The 22641-nt window shown below is 37.8% G+C and overlaps 1 protein-coding gene across 1 annotated transcript in view; it reads right to left on the bottom strand.

The window, feature by feature from the left end:
* GPR158 (G protein-coupled receptor 158) overlaps nt 1-22641 on the bottom strand; it is a 426697-nt gene that overhangs the window by 58742 nt on the left and 345314 nt on the right. Inside the window, exon 6 of the mRNA XM_045462585.1 lies at nt 1444-1553. Within this exon, the coding sequence (XP_045318541.1) occupies nt 1444-1553 (110 nt within the window). The remainder of the gene's footprint in view (nt 1-1443; nt 1554-22641) is intronic.

Here is a 22641-nt window from a genome sequence, read left to right as displayed (position 1 = left end):
CTTTCTCTCAGGATTTCTAGAAGGCTTATTGTCTGTTATAAGCAATAACAATGATTACTCATTTTCTTTGGTGAACACCAGCTGAAAACAGCTATCATATAAGGAATGAAAACTGGAAGACACTTGGAGACTACGAGAACACAATAGCAAAGCGTGCTGTGGTGTGGGAAGAATAAAGCGAATGTCAGAAAGAACAGTAGAGATTTGTCCAATCCTTTCCATTTATAGGAAATAGAAGCCTATGCTTTCCTAGAGTTAGAGGCTGAACTGAGATTTAAGCTGGATTTCCTAAAACCCAGTCCAATGTGCTGTGTACTATAGGACATATATAAAAGAAAGGAATCTTGAGAGTTAAGGATATTTACATTTATTCTGAAAAGACAGTCTGGAGCATTCCCAGTAAATAAGTAAAAATGAAACAAGACAAACAAACAAAACAGAACAAAAAGCAACAACCAGAAAAAGAAATGGAGCTTCTTGTGTAATAGACAATACAATGATCACATTTTAAGATTGAAAGGGGAACATTTAAAGATAAATATAACACATATTATAGCTCTAAGATAAGCTGCTTTCTGAGCCATATTAAAATACTTTTATTGAGAAACACGATCAAATTAACATGGAAATATGAATGGTTTCCTATGGTTATAAAAATGACTTTAAAGCTAATCAGCATAAAGGTTTTCCTCTACAGGGCTGCAGATTTATCGTGCAGGAGAAATTACGATCTCTCTCTGATGGTCTTTGGCACCACTGCATTGAGAGAGCTTGCAAAGAGGAGGCATGGGAAACCTTTTTGTGCACAGATAATATATTATATTGCCTATTTCTTCTTCCTATTTATCATATACATTAAGAAAAGTAGGTGGTTTTGAAACTAAGTATAAAAGAATTCATACTATTATCTAATTTACAAGGTTGATAATCACTAGAGCACGCTGGTTAAGGAGGAAAGTCAAGAACACCATTTTTTTTTTTTGAAATTCACTGATAGAATATCAGCCGATCACCCTGGGGCATGTGATTGATGAATGAAGAACAGTAGTTTATGTCAAGTAAGCATATTGCTGAGTTCTACTATGTAAGGATTCTTTGGTAGCTCGGGACCTGGACTATTATTTCAGCGGTACTGTCTTTGTCTTCCTTCCTATTCTTAGCTAGTAAATACTGTCTTGCATTCATTCTAAACTATTTTTTATTCAGAATTAAAATTTTCATACCTAATGGCATATTTTATTAAAGCATGTTGTTCAAATTCAGTTGTATTAAAGATTCTCCTAGAGATTCTTCATAATATTGCCCTGAAAATGAAAAATATATATCATCTTGCTATCTCAATTCTTGAAATTAAACCATTTATGTGGCTGACCCAGCTTGCAATGACATGCCAAGACACTTTGATCCTCTCCTGGGAATGAAAACTTAGGAAACATAATGTACCTGTGAAGCTTGAGAGTGACAGTTCCATAAACAGTAGCAAAACCAAGAAGACGGACCCATCTTAGGAGAATACAGCGAAATGTGCTTGGCTCAAAGTACAAAATAACAACCTGTGGGATGAGAAGAGAAAGAAAGAGACCTTCAGGATCAACTGATGACCCATAGACTAAAATCAGTGTTTCATAATCTGATGTTTAACACATATGAATTTTAACATAAGCACACATCTTTTTGAACAAAACTTTATATTGTTTTGATCATTCATTGTCCATATCAAAGGACTGTAGAGTCTCCCTATTGTTTTCCAATCAAACCTAAGTTCCTTAACTTTTAACTTTCAGGAGTTTCTATCAATTGTCTCTAAGCCTGTGGTACATTCAAACCTAACGCTCTTTATTTCCCCAGAGGGCCAGCCAGGCTGGCCTCCATTATGATACTTCGCTGGAGCCTTGCTGATTCCCACCTCCACACTTCTGGCAGTACCTTTCCCCAGTCTGAACTAGCCCTGAGAGGATTAGCCCAATCTCCCACTCTGTAGTACTTTCTCCACTTAGTACTTGGCTCAATTGCTTCACTAACTCCTCTCTTCTCACTCCAGAGTTTTCATCGAGTAAATATTAATGAAGCATTTACCAGGAGCCAGACACTCTACTAGAAGCTGTAGACACAAAGGCTAATAAGAAAAAGAGAGACCCGGAGGTGAGGAGTTGTATTAATGTAACAGGTGCTGTCTGAGCATCTGTGCAGGTTCAGTGGGGTACAAAGAACACGTGGCCACTTCAGGGGTGGTCAAAAGGCATGTGCAAGGCACTGTATGTGCTACCTTTCATACGCTACTGGTATTTTGGTTTTGAACAAGCCCTCATAGAATAGGAATTGGTTTGGCCCCACTTAAGCAATCCAAAGAATAAATGTTGTTGAGAAAAATGTAGACTTTGATGTTAGAGCAGCTGCCCTGAACTGATTTTGCTGAAAACAAGGTCATCATAACAGAAAAAACTCCTCAAATACTCACCCCTAAAACCCTGAGTGTTATTTTACATTTTTCTACCCTAAAGATGTAAATATTGGGAAACATAAAGCATGGCTGGGGGACATGGGGTGGGTGCTGACATCTTCTCACTGATATCTTACAAATGAAGCCCCACTCTCCAGCAGGGCCAAGAATGGCATTACCTATAACTCTCTGCTGGTATTTCCCAAGTAGTTCTACCATATGAAGATATTAAACTAAGTACTTCCAATACCATTAGAATTACATTCTCAAGGAGTGGGAAAAAGGCTGGTATTATGAAGAAATCAAAGGAAGGTAAAAATAGGTGTGGCCCTGAGATAATGTTGCTTTGTGTATATGTGGTATTTGCCTTTAATATTCTAATTTACTAGGTCTACGCTGAGGATAGAGATAAAGATGTTATTTTAAAATTCAATATACCAGGAAAGTATTTGGAGTCATCCAAAAATTGATACATAAAAAACAGTTCTTTTATGGATTATTTTCACAAAACAAGTTAAAATTCTGTAAATGCATATTCTAAGTTTTATTTAGCTCACATATTTTAGAAATAGTTCCTTTACACAAGGGTCTGATAGTAATTATAAGTTCTGCAAAAGAGGCTGTATTGTTTAGTAAGGAATCTGAGCCTTAGGAAGAAGTGAAAATTTAGGAAGAAAAAAAACAAATAGAGAAAACTTGATAGAAGATTAAGGGATTAGGGGATCACATGTGTTCCTTCTAATGGCACAGAGAAATGACACATTAGAAACTAGAGAGAGAGAGAGAGAGAAAGAGAGAGAGAGAGAGAGAGACCTAAAGTCTAGAATATACAAAAGCTCAAATGTTTCCACTAGAAATGGTTCTAAAGATTATTCTAGCACAGTAGATTCTTGGAAGCTGAAAAATCCTGTGACTTATTGCAAAGTTTTCCATTGCACACCAAGCAATGGATAAGGGAATGAATAAGCAAAGGTGACCAATGTAATATACAAGTTTGCATATCTTTTTATTTTGAAGGAAAAAATTGCTCTTGAATTATTCAGGAACTACTGTTCTAGCTTCCAACTTTTATTTCACAGATGAAGAATTAGAGGAAGAATTAATGAGAGATTGAGTCGGTCAGAAATAAATGAAAGAATAATAGTCCATTTTTTCAGTATCTACAGATGAGGTATAAGCTTAAAAATCATAGAAAGTGAAATTCTGTTGAACTTAATAAAATATATTGTTAGAAATGGTTCAGCAATAGTGAAGTAGAACTCCTAATTTTGTAGTAGAGAAACACAGGTTCTGAATCCAGTCTCCCTGGGTTCCAATCCTGGTTCTCTTCCTTACTAGTCGTGTGGCTTTGACAAATTACTTAACATTGCCTTGCTATGCCTCAGTTTTCCCATCTTTAAAATGAACACAACACTAATACTTCTAGGTGGTACTGTTTTGAAGTTTGAATGTGATAAACATAGTGCCTGCTACGTTGAGCATTCAATAAAGTTTGGCTAATACCATTAGGAGAGTTGATTTATGCATGCTTTGTTCTAAAAGTGACCATTCTCACTGCAGTATAATTATATCTTATCTCAGTGAATTCTTTTCTGATTGTTCCACCCACTCTCTCTGAATTCCCCTTATCACATTTTGACTGTATACTTTTTTACTTTATCTTATACTGCAGTTAACTGTATGGGGGGAGGTCTTCCTGAATCAATGTAAAATCAGAAAAGGCATGCTTTTCCATATATTCCATGTGTTTCACACACAGAAAATTTAAATATGTTAAATGTTTGGTCAATGATTATTTTAGTCAATTTAACAAAGAAAATATTATATACAAAATAAAGTATTTGAAAAGTCCAATTACAATTCACTAATCATTGTGATTCCAACTCACAATTCACTATTTATTTACTCTGTGTGAGGCAGTAAGTGATTTAGAAGTCATAAGGATAAATCCAATGTGCATTAGGTTATCAGGTTATAGTTTAGAAGAGCGGATGTTATGTGTAAATGATAAAAATAATGGCATGATAATACCAAATGTTTACATAGCACTATTGCTAGACATGAAATTAAGCATTTTTACAGTATTTACTTATTTAATCCCCACAATACCTTACATAGTAGGAACGTTATTTTACAGAGGAGGAATGACACATAGAGAATTTAAGAGATGCGCTCAATGTCACAAGCCAGGAAATGTCAGAGCTAGGATCTGAATCCAGGCAATTGAGTTGCAGGGTTCACATCTTGCCTCTCTAAGTAGTTCTACCACATGGGGGAGGTGACAAATGCTAACATACTGTGAATCGAATCATATTGAGGATTCAGAGAAAAGGGAATTACTCTCAGTGGAAACAAGTGAAGTTATCCTGAGTAACAACCTGAGGGGGAGAGGGTTTAAGTATGTAAGCAAATAGGAAAGGGGGAGGGAGCCCAAGACAAAGGCACAGTTGTGGGAGAGCTTCAAGAGCATAGAGTATATGCTTACAGCCAGGAAGACATAAAGGGCAACACTAAAAATCAAGCTTTAAAACAGAGATGGAACCAGCTTTGAATAAAAGAGTGAGGAATTCAGATTTTATTCCCTGAGCAGACATGTCATTAAACTTCTTTAAATTGAGATCAGAAGTGTGTTCCAGGGAGTTAATCTGGCAGCAGCATGCGTGAGGGTCGGATGCTATGTAAGGGGAAGATACTGAAGGTGAGAGGGCCAGTTGGGAGAAAAACAAAACAACACAAAATGAATTCATCATCTTCCTCACCAAACTTTTTCCTGTTCTTGTATCTTATTTCAGCATCCCCCTTTGTTCCAGTCCCCAGATGCTTCTGCTGCCTTAACTCTCTTGCATAGAACATTTCAGTGGCTCCCAGGGCTCTTATGAAAAAGTCTAAATTATTTAGGATGATAGACACCAGTTACCTCTATTTAACATCAGTACTTTCATCTATGCCAACCCTCCAATTCTTGCATCTGCTCTCCCTTCTGACTGGATGCTCCTTAGACAATCCAACTGCCTCACCTGTGCGTGGCTTATTCTTACTCACCCTATGGGCTTCAGTCTAAATCTCTCTCCTTCTAGAAAGAGGAGACCTTCCCTGTGGGCTCAGCACACTGCCCCTACTTGATTATAGCACCAGATCCACAGCACTGAATTCGATTTGTAGGCTTTGTGACAACCATGTTTATCACGTTCAATTCTGTCGTAACGTCACTAGCAGTGCTGGCACACAGAAAGTGCTCATAAATATGTGTTGAATGAAAGAAAACATACAGCTGTAGGAAAATGGTAAAGAAGGATATAACTACTGTCGTGAGGATGGGAATTCAGGCATTCAAGAGAATAGAGGAAAGAACACGCTGATTCATGAAAATTGGGCAGCTGATTATTTGTTGAGGCAAAAGAGAATAAAGTATCAAAAATAATGTGAAGATTTTAAGCTTGGGTGACTGGGAGGATGATTGTGTTTGAAAGGAAACAGATAAAAAAGAAGATGCATGAGTCTGGGTAAAACTATGTTAACTCTGCTTAGAAACCTCCCCACCCCCACTTTATCCTTCCTGGATTGGTGCTCCCCAGACTGAGTTGGATTTTCATCTTCTGCACATTAGTTACTTGTGCTGAATTCTGAGCTTTTCTTCATTGCACTCACCAACTCTACTTTGATATAATTGTTTCTGTAATTCATTTGTTAAATGTGTCTACTTGCTAGTTTGTAAATTGTATGAGGGCAGGGATCGTAACTATCTTACTCATGATTACATACTCATTCCTTGGTATCCTATCTGGCGATGGTATGTGAGCCTTAAATGTATGTGGAATGAATGAGATTTAAGAAAGGAAGGGAGGGAAGGAAAGGGGAAGTAAGGAGGGAGAAAAGATGATAAGTTTATTTTTTGATGCACTGAGTGTAAGTTATCAACATCCCACCCAGATCTAGCTTTTTAGTAGTTAATATACTCTATAATGAGAAAGAAAGAAAGAAAGAAAGAAAGAAAGAAGAGAAAAGAGAAGAGAAGAGAAGAAAAGAAAAGAAAGGAAAAGAAAAGAAAAGAAAAGAAAGAAAAGAGAAAAAAGAAATACTAGGAAGTTTCAATGTCTTTCAAATCCCAGTATTTCACCTTTTCTTGTTAAATACAATGTATATAAATGTATGGATTAAAAAATATTATAGATACCCCTTCCCAAATTCTGAATTATTGACACATTTTATAAAAACCTTCATAACAGAAGAAATGGAGAAAATCTAAGCCACTGAGCTGAAGACTTTATGAATGATGATGATAATACAAATAGCTGCCATTTCATGTAGCAATAATAATAGCTCCCCATGCCTCCCACACACTGTTAGTATGATAGATATATTCCTTCCAAGATATACTTTACTATTCTCATTTTAAAGATAAAGAGACTGAAGTTTGATGGGGTTAACTAATTTTCCCATGGTTATCAAAAATAGTATGTTTTCAAACCAGAATCCATAAAAAGTTCCTCTACTAGAAGAACTGTCTGAGGTATATTTTCAAAGTACATATTTCAAGAGAAAACTTTCTGCATATTCTTTCCAGTACTAGAGGATAATGGTAGATATAAAGATACTTGGTGTGTGAGAAGCAGGACATAAGTGTACCACTTTTGTCCTTGAGTAACCTAAGGACCAAAGACCATGCATAATTGCTGGATGAACGAGCACAGGGTATAAATGTGAAGTAGGTTTAGAAGGGTAGGGTGAGAGAAAAAGAGACCTCTGTATATTTTAAGGACTGGTTCTTCAACATTGGAAGATTTTTCAGAGTGGGATACTCGAAGCATCGTGTTTTTAAAAAGCACTACTGTTGGGGCCTCTGGGTGGCTCAGTAGGTGAAGCGTCCGACCCTGGGTTTGGGCTCAAGTCATGATCTCATGATTTGTGAGCTCAAACCCCTGCGCTGACAACGTGCAGCCTGCTTGGAATTCTCTCTCTCCCTCACTCCCTGCCTCTCTCTCTCTCTCCCTCAAAATAAATAAATAAACTTAAAAAAAAAAAGCACCACTGTTTTGGAAATGGCCTTCCAAGTCTTCCCTTCATTACAAACAAATCTATATAGATTATTCACCCATATCATCAAATACGAATTTTTTTTTAGCTAGTTTTGAAGTCAGCTTGATTGCCTATACTCTTTGGATACTGAACACAGCTAATGGGGGAAGAAAAGAGAACCACAAGAGAAAAGAAATATCAGCCTTTCCAAACAGGCACAAAATAGAGGAACATTTTTAAATAGAATAACTTTCTTTTGCAAATACAGACGCAATATCAGAGACAGAAAATTAGACTCTGCTGTGTCAGCTCAGTAGGTGTGAGGCCCAGCGCTTTTGGAAGAGGACCGCTGAGAAGGTAAAATGGTCAGAAGCTCGCACAACCCAGTGCTCTTCCCAGAGCCTTGAGAGTAAAACGTGTGAAGCTCTGGTTTTAGGCCTGATATTTTAAGGATCTGGGCAACAGCTTCCTAACAGCCTGGGACACAGTAGTTCTATTTTCCTAATCGACTGGTCCAGTGTTATTTGCTTCAGTCCAGTGAAATTGGTTGTGAATTAAACTAGTCATATAGGTGAACGAGGCGCAACATGCTTTGGTGTCTGTGTTAGTAGGTGTGTGTGAACCGTTTTATTTACAGAAGAAAGAAAAAGATTACTGGGTAATGGGAGAGTAACAGGTGCCAATGACAGGAGTTTTGTTGATGAAGTTGTCCTCTGATGAGGATGTGAAGGACTTCTAAAGCTTTAAGGGCTCTCTCTGCCACTTCTACAATTTCCTTCTGCTTTGCCCAAGGAAAAGTCTTGCTAGTCAAATATTTTCCAGGGCTACTCAACCTTCTCCAGTTTACTCTCTCCCAACACTCCTTACCAAACAAGTAAAGGATAAAGCTGATATCTTGACGGAAGACAGTCTGCAAGGTAACGCTTGGAAATATCTAATATTAAATCCTAGTACTTAATCCAACTGGAATTGCTATCTTTTGAAGTAGGAGGCTGGGAACAAATCGTGTGAGTGGAACTACATATATTGAAGCACTTTTATACAGGATTTGCTTTATAAAATAAGTAGATTCAAAGTTCCTTGAGTGTGTTCTAAAATCATTTTTTCTATATTTGGCAAGAGATATGATTCCACACACAGGAAATATTTAGGATGAAAATGTATGTCTTGTGAATGTGTAATTATCTAGAGTTGGATCCAAATGACAAAAAAATAAAAACTACTTAATACAACTTTACACTTCTGCAATTACCACACAAATGAAAGGGACTATGGCTGTGATTATGTCTTTACACAACTGTGGTCTAGAACTTATTACTTTGCACTTGGCTCCTATTACTCCAAAGCAGCAAAGGAAGAATAAATTAATAGAGTAAAACATAATATATATATATATATGTATGTATATATATATAACTTTTAAATATTTAAAATGTAGAGAAGTAACATTTTGGGGTTATTGTGATAGCAGATGAGATATGTATGCCTGACACAGCCCCTCTAAAATCTCCAGTATAATACCCTTCAAAATATAAAAAGAAATTAAAAGGGTCACAGCTGTAAAAACTAAAGGCAAAGATGACAAGATCCCAAAGTCTCACTGGTGATTCTACTCACTGCCTGGTAGATGGTATCGAATTAACAAGCACACCTTTTAAATAAAACATCACATGCCTCATCCTCTGAACCAGAATAAGATCTGAAAGCCCAAAAATAACAGGGAAAGATTTTCATTCCTACTCCTTGTCAGGGTCTAATTCTGTGACCCCAGAGGCTTTTACTAAACGATACAAACAAATTAAAATGTCCTTGGTTGTGTCCTCACTGTGAGAGGACTATTTCTACCTCAGCCAGTCCTGCAGCCTTCTAGTCCATGACCACTTCTCCCCCATCGGCTGCCCTCTTCTCCATCCATTCACCGATTAGAACTGCCAGGATGCGGTACTCAGATATGTGATACTCAGCTGTCTAAGGGAAAGCACAGGCAAGGTGGAAGGAAGAACACTGAGAGAGGATGCTGCGAGAGGGAACAGAGAGCCTCCCGAGTCTGTTTTCCTATCTCTCCACAAGAAAAGGCACTTTGTGGAAATACTCCATCCCAACAATAAACATAGAAACAAATGACTATCTTTGTCTTAAGCTTTTATAACCTCAGTTTATGTGTTCAAAAGGAATAATTTTCTGGTCAAAAGTAAATTAAGGTGCATAAAGAGATTATACCATCCTTAATAATCAAGTTCTCAAAAATATTAATGAATACAGTGAAGTTCTTGGGATTTAAGTGAAAAAACAAGCAGCATATAAAATATAGAGTTTAAGTATGATACTGATCATGCTTAATATTTATTTTTATAAATGAATATATATACACACACGTATACATAAATGATAGTATATCTACTCCCCGCTTATTACCTTTAATACCCTTAATTTGTTCCACAAAGCAGGGCATGAAGGGGTACCCATAAAAGCCAGTGGGGGAAATGAATTGTATTGTTTGCTCCTATTTAGAAGTCCATCCCAAAATTATGTTTTCTGCAATTATCAAAAAAGCAAAAACAAAGAAACAAAAAATCTAATGCTATGGTTCTGCTTCCTATTTTCTCTCCTGATGCTCTTATGAGTGAACTGTATGTTCCTCTAAGAAAAACATACACTACACATACACTAAACATACACATGAGCGGAATGGTGAGATTATGACCAAAGTATTACAGTTAAACCATTTTGTCACTATGAAAAAAAATGTATATTCTCTGAAATGGTCATAAACTCTTGTTAGGCTCCAGTTGAAAACCTTATTGTCAATATTTATTAAGGGTTGGTTTTGAATCAATACAAATATATACTTATGTGTGTGTATGTATGTCAATCTAAGTATCTCATGAACTCAACAGCGTTGCCAGTGGGTCTCTGGTTTTAGTATTAAGTATGCACATACTTCTCAGTATTTTAAAAATTTTCTATAACTAGAAAAAAAAGGCTAATTTAAGTAAACAAGTATTCCAGTATCTCTTACAGGAGCTTAATAAATGGTAAGACAACACGAGATAGCTGAATCTTTTAGTTGAATCCATGCAGATAATGGGAGCATAAAGTTAAGCTTTCCAGATCCTCTCCTAAAATTTAACAATAAGAAAGGTATAGTTTATCTGATACATTGGCAGAGAGGCAAAAAAATATACCTCCTGAGAATGAACAGGTTCAGGAACAAATGAGCTCTAAATATGATCAATGATTTTCATATTCAGTTTTTTTTTTATAATGGACAAAGAATAGTACAAGAGTTGGTAAACAGGATGGTAATGAGAGGCCATTGGACATTGGGGGACTTTATTTAATTCAGAATATAAAATATATGCAGCATGTATCCTATGAATTTTTGCTGTGATTGCTGGCAGAATGATACACCTGGTTTAGAGCTAAATAAAAATAAACAGACACACACACACACACACACACACAAACACACACACACGAGATGAATTAATTAGCTTAAGTAAAACATATATGAAGCAGGAGAACAGATCTGATAAGACACAAAACTTTAAATATGAAAATTCTCATCTGTAAAATAGTGCAAATGTATGAGTTGCCTACCAGTCAAGTGGAAGGAGTTCTGCAGCCTAGTGCAATGAATAAAAAAAAGGAATTTGGAGTTAGCTGCCATAAATGCCAGTCTGAGCTCTACCACTAATTAGATATATAACCTAGAACAAATCCCTTAAGTTCTGTGGAATTCAGTTTCCTCAACAGTTTAATGAAGATAAAGCAAATCCTATAATATCTATAGAATCACTTAATAAACCACAGATAAATGGCAAATGCCAGTTTTATTATTAACGTAAGAATTACTTTTGATATTTGTCACATTTCAGTCAAAAATGTGTTTAGTCCTCTTGTACATATATCTTCAAATACTAACAGAAAAGAAGCTTCTGAATACTGTGGAGTTGAGAATGTAGTACATGCAGAATGAGAAAGACACATAAAGCAAACTATGTTCTTAAAGCAGTAGCAGAGCTATTAGCACGATTGGTGAAGGCAAGGAAAGCCAGGTATATCTGTTACCTATTGATATAACAAATTCGATAAACTTAACACCTTAAAACAATACATATCTACTGTCTCACGGTATCTGTGGGTTAGCAATCTAAGCATCGCTGGTTTCAGGGTCTCTCATAAGACTACAATTAAAGTATTAATCAGGGCTGGGATCTCATCTGAGGGCTCACGGTTCTAAGCTCATGTGGTTGTTGACAAAATTTGGTTCCTTGAGGGCTGAAGAAAGTGGGGCCCTGAGCTGGCTTTTGGTGGGAAGCCAGTCCCAGTTCCTTGCCATATGGACCTCTCCAACATAGTAATTTGATTCACTGAAGCCAGCAAGAAAGAGTCTGTTTGCAAGATAGATGTAATAATCTTTGTAGCCTCATCATGGAAGCGACATTCTTCATTTCACATTGATGGGTTTTATTGATTAAAAACAGGTTAGTTAAACAGAGGGAAATGCACAGGCTGTGAATACCAGGAAGCAAGAATCACTGGGGCCATCTTAGAAGCTATCTACCACAAAAGGCAACCCTACTTTTATTTTTAATATATATATTTTTAAATGTTTATCTATTTTGGACACAGAGACAGAGCATGAGTGGGGGAGGGGCAGAGAGAGAAGGAGACACAGAATCTGAAGCAGGCTCCAGGCTCTGAGCTGTCAGCACAGAGCCCGACGCAGGGCTCGAACTCACAGACCGTGAGATCATGACCTGAGCCGAAGTCGGACGCCCAACTGACTGAGCACCCAGGCGCCCCTAGGCAACCCTACTTTTAAATCATCAGGAATGCTGTTATTTTCAAAGTGAATGATGTAAGAAGAGTATGGAATCAAAAGCCGTTACATAACTAGAACATGCACTTAGAGAAAGGATTATATGAAAAATAATTTTAAAGGAGAACTCTTTAAAAGATGAAAAGGAATCTACCAAGGCTGCCTCTCCATGGAGTCCAATTCATTGTTAAGTTCGTAACTCTGGGATTGTTGCACATAGCTCATGACTAGAAGCTGTGGAGAAACAACTTTTTTGTTTGGAATATTTTTAAACAATGAGAAAAATACGGTCAGGGTGGTTTGGGAGAAATAATTTGAATCTTTTCAAGTATTTATGTCTATGTTTAAATTGTGACTAAGAAAGAATGCAAACTTCAAGTTAAACCTGGCAGATTGAACATGTGTATGTCTGCTACTTCTGGAAACTCTAGTTGATGATGTTACAACAGTCAAGACCAAAGAGAGGATGAGTAGAAATGCCAACAGATGACAGATATCAACAAAATTCTGCAAGATGGAAAGCAGATGGCAACATATAACCAGATGAAGAAACCAAAGAAGCAGAAACATGCATCCAAAGAGAGAGAAGCCTCTCAGAGGTCTGTCTCATAATCTTTTCGAAGGGAGATGGGAGATGGATAATAACAATAACAGCATCTAATGAGTGCTTTCTATGTTCCAATTACTTTTAAGGTGCTCTACATGAAACAACTTACTTGTTCCTTACACAAATCCTTTAAGGTGGGCATTATTAACATTTCCACTTTACGCACGGGGAACCTGATGGGCAGAAAAGTTGAGGAATTTGGACAAGGTTACACAGCTAATAAGTGACAGAGCTGGGTTTAAACCTGGCCCGAGTCTATAGGACAAGCTCATTATCATGATGTCTCGCTGCCTGCCATCATGTAGGAAAGAGTAATAAGTTAAAGACAGGGGCCTTTGATAGAGGCTGGATATTGTAGAATGCCTGGTCACCAAGAACTTTGACCAGCTTGTTTAGTGTAGCAAACATGGAGGGGTTAAACTGAATAATGTTTATAGGGTAAAAGTAATTTTCAAGTAAAAAGAAATGGAAAATATAACTAAAGATCAGAATGCAATTAACAAATGGGAAAATGGGGAGCGTGGGTGGCTCTGTTGGTTAAGCAACTAACTTCAGCTCAGGTTATGATTTCATGGTTCGTGGGTTCGAGCCCCACGTCGGGCTCTGTGCTGACAGCTCAGAGTCTGGAGCCTGCTTCAGATTCTGTGTCTCCCTCTCTCTCTGCCCCTGCCCTACTCACGGTCTCTCTCTCTCTCTCTCTCTCTCTCTGTCTCTCTCAAGAAATGAATAAACATTAAAAAAAAAAAAAACCCAAAAAGCAAACAAACAAAGAAACAAATGGGAAAATGAGTGCTGAAAACCAAAAGCAGAATGATTCATGAAGAAAATTGTGAAAGAAAAGAGTGACATCACAGAGACTGAACTACTGAGTCTGAGAGAAGAGATAGGCATCATCAAGGGAAAATTTGGAAGCCAGGAACCAATTCAGTGGTCTTCAACTCTGAGTCAACATTAGAATCACCTATCGTGTAAAACCATGGGAAAGCCCAGGGTTCACTTGTGGAAACTTTGAGTTAGGAGTTTCAGGGCACAGTTTGAATAATCTGAATTTTAAAAAATGCTCTTAGGTAGTTTTAATTTAACAAGGGTTAAGAGCTGCTGGTTTCGTTTAGAGCCCAGAAGCAAAGCACACATGGAGCTGGTGTAGCCACGGTTCAGACCAAGACTAGGGAGGGGTGAAGAAAGTGTCCAAAAATTAATAAAATACAGTAAGAATTCCATTTCTAAAAAAATGTCCTACATATACATGCATACAAAATATGCAAATATTTATGTCCAATATTCACTAAAGCATTATTCACAATAGCAAAAACATTGAAAATATTGTCTACCCAGAGGGGATGGCTTAAATTTATAATTCATGTTACATACATACAAAATGGGAAACAAAGAAATTTAAAATAATTAAATGGCTGATTCTGTTGCTACAAAAACATCTTTAAGAGAAACCATTTGAATGAAAAGAAAGTTGCAGAACAGTAATAAAAATATGCTTCTGTTTGTATATATGTAAAAAGGAATATATGGAGGCACACAATTAACTATTAAGATTATTTACCTTTGGGGTGGGTGGATTGGAAGAGGCAGGGAGAGGGGGATTTTTACTATTGAATTTACATCCTTTGGTACTAGTTGATTTTTTTTTTTTTTGCAATGAAGATATATTACTTTTATAATACAGGAATGAGAAAATGCATAAAAAGATTTCTGACATTCACTGTAATCACTATAAATCTTTATTTTAACATTTTAAGGAAAGAATCTCATGGTTGTCCTGACAGCTTTACCAGTCTTTGCCACCCAGTCTGTGACACACACACACACACACACACACACACACACACACACACAGGTTCTTGGGAGGACACTGCACAGCTCTTTCACCGTTGGAGTCAAGGCAAAGTGGCCACTCTACCTGCAGTCGAACCCTGAGTTTGAGTTTGTCATCCACGAGGATGCCTTACTTGAAACTGGTTTCAGGGAGGCTGCAGGTGAACCTCGCCTCCGGGGTGTGGGAGGCTGTTTCTAAACATCCGGATGAGAGAGCGAAGTGGAGAAGGTACAATATGTGATATCTATGACATTAAATGAAGATGGAAAGATACAGAAAAATGACAGAAGAGAAATGGGAATATTTTAAAACCCCCAGACCTCAATACAGTTACAAGGTGCAAAAGAGTTTGCACACACAAAAAGGACTGAAGTACAGCATTTTGAGAAGAGAAAAAAATGATAAAGTGATACAATATACAATAAGATGCTTAATAACCAAAACTTTTTTAAAGCCAAGAAAAGAATATATAAAAACTTGATCAATGTGCCATTTCTGGTCCTCAGGTGGCCCCTGTCCCTTGGCCACGCCCATCTGTTTACCTTAGCTTTATGGGTCATCCTTTTCATTGACAGTCTTGCATAGACCATTCATGGGAAAAACCGTCTTTCTGTTTATAGTTCAAAGATTGTTCCAAATTTGTTGAATAAAGTGTGCAGAATATATAAAACATTAGGGTCCATGAACCACAACCTCACTAAAAGTCTGAAAAAGTAATTATTCAAGCTGCAGTCACAACCCAGAGTCAGAATTGGCCTGTCAGTCGTAAGTGTGCCTTCACCATTGCCATGACCAACTCTCAAACCCCAGGCAGAAATGTGCATGTGTTTCTTGAGAAGCAGAGGCACATAGTGGAAAGATTACAGTATTTGAAGACCCAAGGGACTGCTCTGCCGCTTACCAGCTGCATGGCCTTCAGCACATCATTCTGACCATCACCTTTCTGACCATCTCCTTTCTCACCTAGAAAGCTGAGCTAATAATCCCTTTTCTCTCACCTCCATGGGATGGGAAAAATGTATGTGAAAGCACTATGTCCACTAGAGGAGTGTAATTGTTTCATATATATATATATATATATATATATATATATATATATATATATAGGATTGATTCCTTAAAGATTGATTCCAAACTGTTTTCATTTCTCTTTAAAGTGAGCATTGAGTGATTCTACCTGATCCTTATAAATTCTCTGTCAATGGCAAAGTGACATAAAAAATATCAGATCACTATGGTGAGGGAACTGCTTAGCCAGCCTGATTCAGTCTGAGTCATTCATTGCCTCGCCCCTCTTGGAGAGGACACATTCTTATAACTCAGCTCTAAATAAAGGAGCTGAAAATAAAAATCTAAGTTTAACTGTAGGATGCCATAAAAGCTCTTCAGCATTTGTCAGTAAGCAATAACAAATGGGTGTTCTCCGTATATTTTCAATCCTCCTTGTATTCACTTTCCGGTCCTGGAGTACTCTGTTTAACACACAGTCATTACCAATAATAAAAATAAATCTGTACATGGGATTTTTACTGTTTATTAAATACCTGATTATTTGTTTCCCAAACTGAGATACTTAGGAGGTTAAATGACCTGCCCAAGATGACAGTAATTTAAACATGTCAAAGGTGGAATTACTCTAAACTGTTAACATTTTCAAAGAATGTTCCCCCTCCTTTTTTTTTTAAGTTTGTTTGTTTGTGTGTTTGTTTGTTCGTTTATAGACAGAGCACACATGGGCAGAGAGAGAGAGAGAGAGGGAGAGGGAGAGAGAGAGAATCCCAAGCAGGCTCCACACCATCAACACAGAGTCCAATGCGGGGCTTTATCTCATGAACCGTGAGATCATGACCTGAGCTGACATCAAGAGTTGGATGGTTAATCAACTGAGCCAGCCAGGCACCCCAGTTCTCTCTCCATTTTAATGAAAAGTTGTTTGGTCTCCCAAACTTGCATTTCCTTATTGGTGAAAATCAAGTGACTAATTGCCCCACAACCTAAGTATTTCAGAGTCAGTGTTCTTCAGATAAATGTTCTATATTTACACATACACCTTCTCTCTTTGAAATTCTTGCAATAACCCCCTCCTCCGCCCTCGTCTCCACAAGAACTGAACTCCACGTTGTTTCACACACACAGAACTTTCTTCCACAACTCCCACTCTACCCTCTGCACTTCCACACACCCAAACTTCACCTTGAAGTTCCTCAACTTCATTGTCTTTCACCTCTGGTCTTTCTCAGACTGGAGGCGATATACACGGCCATGTGCTGGATCACGTGGAATATGGTATCACCTGGAAGAGCTGTCTTTTGAACCATATGCCACAGGCTCCAGGCCATGGAAAAAAGATGTTTAGTCTAAGAATACTACTTGCGTTTAATCCTAATTTCCTACTTCATCCGTGCTACCTTGAGGACATCTTTACCTCAGTGAATGGAAATTATACTCCAAATTTTGTTAGAAGTTTTCTATCCAAAATACAAATCTGATAATATCTCATCCTTGCTTAGAAACTACTTTTGGCTTCCTGTTTTATTATTAAAGTGTACCTGTTTGTAGTGGTATACAAATTCCCCTTCTTATTTGTCTTCACAATTCGTTTTTTAAAAAAATTTTTAACGTTTATTTTATTTTTGAGAGAGACAGAGACAGAATGTGAACAGAGGAGGGGCAGAGAGAGAGGGAGACACAGAAGCCCAATGCTGTCAGAACAGAGCCCAATGTGGGGCTCGAACTCACAAACCATGAGATCATGACCTGAGCCGAAGTCGGACACTTAACCGACTGAGCCGCCCAGGTGCTCCTCTCCACAATTCCTTATTAGTCTTCTCTTCCAATACCATCTAACAACATATCCATGTGCTAGCCACATGCAATTTTGCAGACCCAAGTGAGCACAGACTTTCATAACTCTGTGTCTGTATTTGTGCCGTCAACTCTAGAACATTCTTTCCCCCTTTTCACCCAGCTACTTCCCTACTCTTTATTCCAGAGAACAAATATTTACTTGTTTCTGTAGCCTTTCTTATATTTCATAGGTAGTAGCCTCTTTCTCTGGGCTCATATCTATATCATGGAACATATTACATTGCATAAAAATACCATTTTTAGATCTCTCTCCACTGGAAGTATGTTCATTTTCGCCTACCGAGTGAATGAATGAGAAGGTTTTTCATTTAGGAATCAACAGCTCTAAATTCAGCTGCCTCTTGGGGCGCCTGGGTGGCGCAGTCGGTTAAGCGTCCGACTTCAGCCAGGTCACGATCTCGCAGTCCGCGAGTTCGAGCCCCGCGTCAGGCTCTGGGCTGATGGCTCAGAGCCTGGAGCCTGTTTCCGATTCTGTGTCTCCCTCTCTCTCTGCCCCTCCCCTGTTCATGCTCTGTCTCTCTCTGTCCCAAAAATAAATAAACGTTGAAAAAAAAAAATTAAAAAAAAAAATAAATAAATAAATTCAGCTGCCTCTTTAGGTTTAACAACCTAAATGCACTAAGATAGATTTGGAGGCCCAAGAATATGTCCAAGTCACAAGGAAGGAGGAGGAATAACTTTTGCTAGATTTGCTACTGTGTTCTCATAAGGATGTGTGATAAATCACATAATTTTAAAGTCTTCAATAAAAAGATAAATTATTTAAAAAATATTTTTCTTGCAGGTTGTCACAATGCTTAAGATACCGGCCATTAGAATCATTCTCTGTATCTTCAAAAGATCCCTATCAAAATTTATCTGAAAGGATTAGAGTGATGATAACTAACTGAAAGCCACTTCGGACAGAACAATTCTGGTTTTCTTTTTCCTTTATTTTAAAGTTTGTTTGTCTGTTGGTTGGTTGGTTTGGAGCACGCATGAGCTGGGGAGGGGCAGAGAGAGGAGAGAGAGAATCCCAAGCAAGCTCTGTGCTGTCAGCCTGTGAGATCATGACTTGAGCCCGAATCAAGAGTCAGACACTTAACCGACTGAGCCACCCAGCCGCCCCTGGACAAAAGAATTCTTAAAGGAATAGGCACAGGATGGGGAAGTTTTGATGGAAAGCAGAAGGGAAGACACGGGTCAGGACACGGTCTCCTGCTTGGATGGGAAGATCCCGGTGACACAGGCTCTCGGATGCCAGAGAGAGCTGGCACAGAGATGGAAGAGTTTGGCGCTGATGCAGGAGGAGATACTGAAGGGAGAGGCAGAGAGAGACTGAGACGAAGAGGAGCAGATCCTTGGCCTGCTTCCAACTGCTTCACGTGAAGACGTCTTCTCTCTCCGGGGGTACGGTCACATCAAAATTGCTGAGTTTAAGCAAGACCTTAAACAGAATTTTAGCGTGCATATTTTTCTCGGCATATGTGCTTATTTATCTGGATGGCTGAGGAGCGCTCTTTAGGTATTTTTAACCTTTCCTGCTTGCTGCTGACTCAATAGCAATAGTGTGCTCTTGCAGCATGCTGTCTGTGGGGGTGGGGGGGCACTGAGGGTCAGAGCGGGGGCAAGGACACTTAGCCACAAAAGCTTCAAAGGGCTATCAGATGGGCCTACCTTTCCACAGTGTCTAGTCAGGTGCTAGGTTCAGTGCATTCTGCATCTGTAATAACCTTTCATGACCATAGGTCAGTTTGGGCTGTTTTTGAACTCTACAGAAATGGGATCACTAAGCATGTATTCTTTGGAGATGAATGACTATCACATTTTTGGGCCAGTACGTGGTTTCACACTGGCATTACAATACTCCCATATACGGGGAAAGGCTTCAGAATCTTAAGAAATTTTTTCACAGGTATAATCTCATTTTAGAAGCTACACAGCTACAGTTCCACTCTGGCTCATCACAGAGGTCCAAGAGAGATCCTGGTTGCCTCCCTAATCTCCTGACTCTCCTGTTGCACCCTAAAAGGACTAGGTTGGAGAGGCAAAAAGCATGGATCATGTGTGAGTGCGATAAAACTAGACTTTTTTTGTGGCGTCATACTGACGTTGTTAGGTAAGAAGGGCCAGTAGGGTTCCTTTTGTTGTTTTCGGCTTGTTATTATTTGGTTTAAATCAAATTGGTGGGAAAGTAAGACAAAAGTGTTTGAAAACTACTTTTGGTCATTTGCCAATTATTAGAGAGGATCAAGAAAAACAAACAAATAAACAAACAAACATGGGGAGAAGATGGGAGGTAGATCTGGGAGGCAGATCTGGGAGGTAGAATGTAAAACAGAGAGGGGACCAATGAAAGGAAAAGATCAGGCCCAGCTTCCATGGGCCAGGAATGAAGGAATGAAGGATGGCTTGGCCCCATCAGAGCAGTCACTAGGCCAAGGACGATAAGCAGCTTCCTATGTTCTGTTTAACCCCATCACAACCTCCGCAACACAACTACCATGGTGTTTATGTGTTTCACCACAATGTTTTGGCATTTTTTTTGTATCAGGCACCCTTCCATGATGCTTCTACTTTCTACTTGTGTGAACTAGTAAAATAACAAATTACAAGTGAAGGCAATGCCTGAGTAGCCATGGTAACCACCAATGCACCTTCCACCTTCCCCTCACAGCAATGGAAGGCCTACTAAAGATGCGTTCTGAGGACCAGAAGTTTTAAACTTTCATAAATTCCAAATTATCCTTTCTTTTTATGTTCAGTGATTGGTGTGTTCTCCCATGGAAATTGTTACCTACCCCAAGATTGTCATCATTTCCCCCCCATATATTTATCCAGTTATTTTAGAACTGTTTGTTGAAAAGACTTTTCTTTCCATGTTGAATTGCCTTGAGTCCTTTGGAAAGAAATCCAATGGCCTTAGGGGCGCTTGGGTGACTCAGTCAGTTAAGAATCTGACTTTGGCTCAGGTCATGATCTCACTGTTCATGAGTTTGAGCCCCACGTCAGGCTCTGTGCTGACAGGCAGATCCTGGAGCCTACTTTGGATTCTGTGTCTCCCTCTCTCTCTGTCCCTTCCCCTCTCATGCTCTTTCTCTCTCAAAAATAAATAAACATTAAAAAAAAAAGGGAAGAAATCCAGTGACCTTATATGTATGGATCTATTTCTGGCTACTTTATTTTGTCTGACTGATCTATTCATCTACCCATAGTCCAATTAATACTGTCTTGAGTCCTGTAGTTTTAAAGCAATTCTTGAAATCTGATAGTATAAGCTTTGTTCTTTCTACATATTGATTTGACTAGTCTAGACCTTTTGCTTTTCTATATAAATTTTAGGATCAACTTGCCAATTTCTACAAGAAAAGCCTACTGGAGTTTGATTACAAGTGCAATGGTTCTACAGAGTAATTGGAAGAAAACATTCACTTATTTAATGTATGGACTTTATACATTCTTCCACTTATTAGGTGTTATTTTCTTTTGTTAATATTTTGTAGTTTCCAGTGTAGTTGTCTTGCACATTTTTGATACATTTATTTATAAGTACTCGGTGCTTTTAGATGCTACAGTAAATGTAATTTAAAATTCTTCACTTTCTAATTGTTTGCTTCTGTGTATAGAAACAACTGATTTTCGTATATTAGCTTTGTATCCAAAAGCCTAGCCAAATCACTTAGTGAATTTAGTTCAGTAGTTCTAGTGTTGTAGCTATCTTTAGATTTTTTTATGCAAATAAGTATGTTGTTCAAGAATAAAAACTGTATTACTACTTCCTTTCCAATTTGTAGCCTTTTATTTCTTTTTCTTGCCTTGTTTCAACTAGCCAGGACCTCCAATATGATGTTGAATGGTGCTCGTTTGAATAAATATCCATTTCTAGTTCCTGATCTTAAGGAAAAAGTACATATTTCACTATTAAGTATGGTTTCTAGATAGATGGTATTTATCATAACTGAGGAAGAACTGTTTTATTTTGTTTTCTGAGAGTTTTTATTATACATGGGTGTTGAATTTTTTTCAATGTTCTACATCAATTTAGATGATCGTATAAGTTTTCTCTTTTATCCTATTAATATGGTGAATTATAATATTTGATTTTTAAAAATCTAACCTTGAACTGTTGAGCTAAACACCACTTGGCCATGAGGTATTATCATTTTATCTATTTCTAGATCCAGTTAGCTAATATTTTGTTAAGGAATTTTGAATCTACATTTATGAGGGTTATTGTTTATTTGCTTTTCTTATAATATCTTGGTCAGGTTTTGGTATCAGGGTATGATAGCCTCATAATATGAATTGGGAAGTATTCTCTCTTCTATTTTCTGAAAGTGTTGTGTAAGGTTGACAATCTTTCTTTCTAAAACCTGTGATAGAAAAGGCTAATAAAGACAACTTGGCCCATAGTTTTCTTTTTGAAAAGTTTTTTATTAAAAATTTAATTCATTTAATATGAACATGCCTATTCAGATTTTTGATTCCATCTTTCGTCAATTTTGGTAAATTGTATTCTTCAAAGAATGTATACACTTCATCTAACTTTTGAAATTTGTTGGCATACAGTTTTACTCTAATATTGTCTTGCTACCATTTTAATGTCTGTAGAATCTTGAGTGATATTTTCTCTTTAATTTCTAATATTGGTAACTAGTGTATTCTTTTCTTTCTTAATCAGTCTTACTAGAGATTTGTCAACTTTATTTTTATTTTTTTTAATTATTTTCATGTTTACTTATTTTTGAGAGAGAGAGAGAAAGAGAAACAGAGTGCAAGCAGGGGAGGGGCCGAGAGAGAGGGAGACACAGAATCTGAAGCAGGCTCCAGGCTCTGAGTTGTCAGCACAGGTCCCAATGTGGGGCTCGAACTCACAAACTATGAGATCATGACCTGAGCTGAAGTCAGACGCTCAATCGACTGAGCCACCCAGGTGCCCCGTCAACTTTATTTTTAAAATAAAATATTAGCTCTTGGTTTTGTTAGCTTTCTGTATTGTTGTCTGTTTTCTATTTAATAGCTTCTTATCATTATTATTCCTTTTTTTCTACTTATGTTAGCTTTAATTTGTTCTT

This window comes from Leopardus geoffroyi, chromosome B4 (assembly GCF_018350155.1).
Source record: "Leopardus geoffroyi isolate Oge1 chromosome B4, O.geoffroyi_Oge1_pat1.0, whole genome shotgun sequence".
In the NCBI taxonomy this organism is placed as follows: Eukaryota; Metazoa; Chordata; class Mammalia; order Carnivora; family Felidae; genus Leopardus; species Leopardus geoffroyi.
Note: the sequence above shows the minus strand (reverse complement) of the source record. Positions and strands in the feature narration are given on the sequence as shown.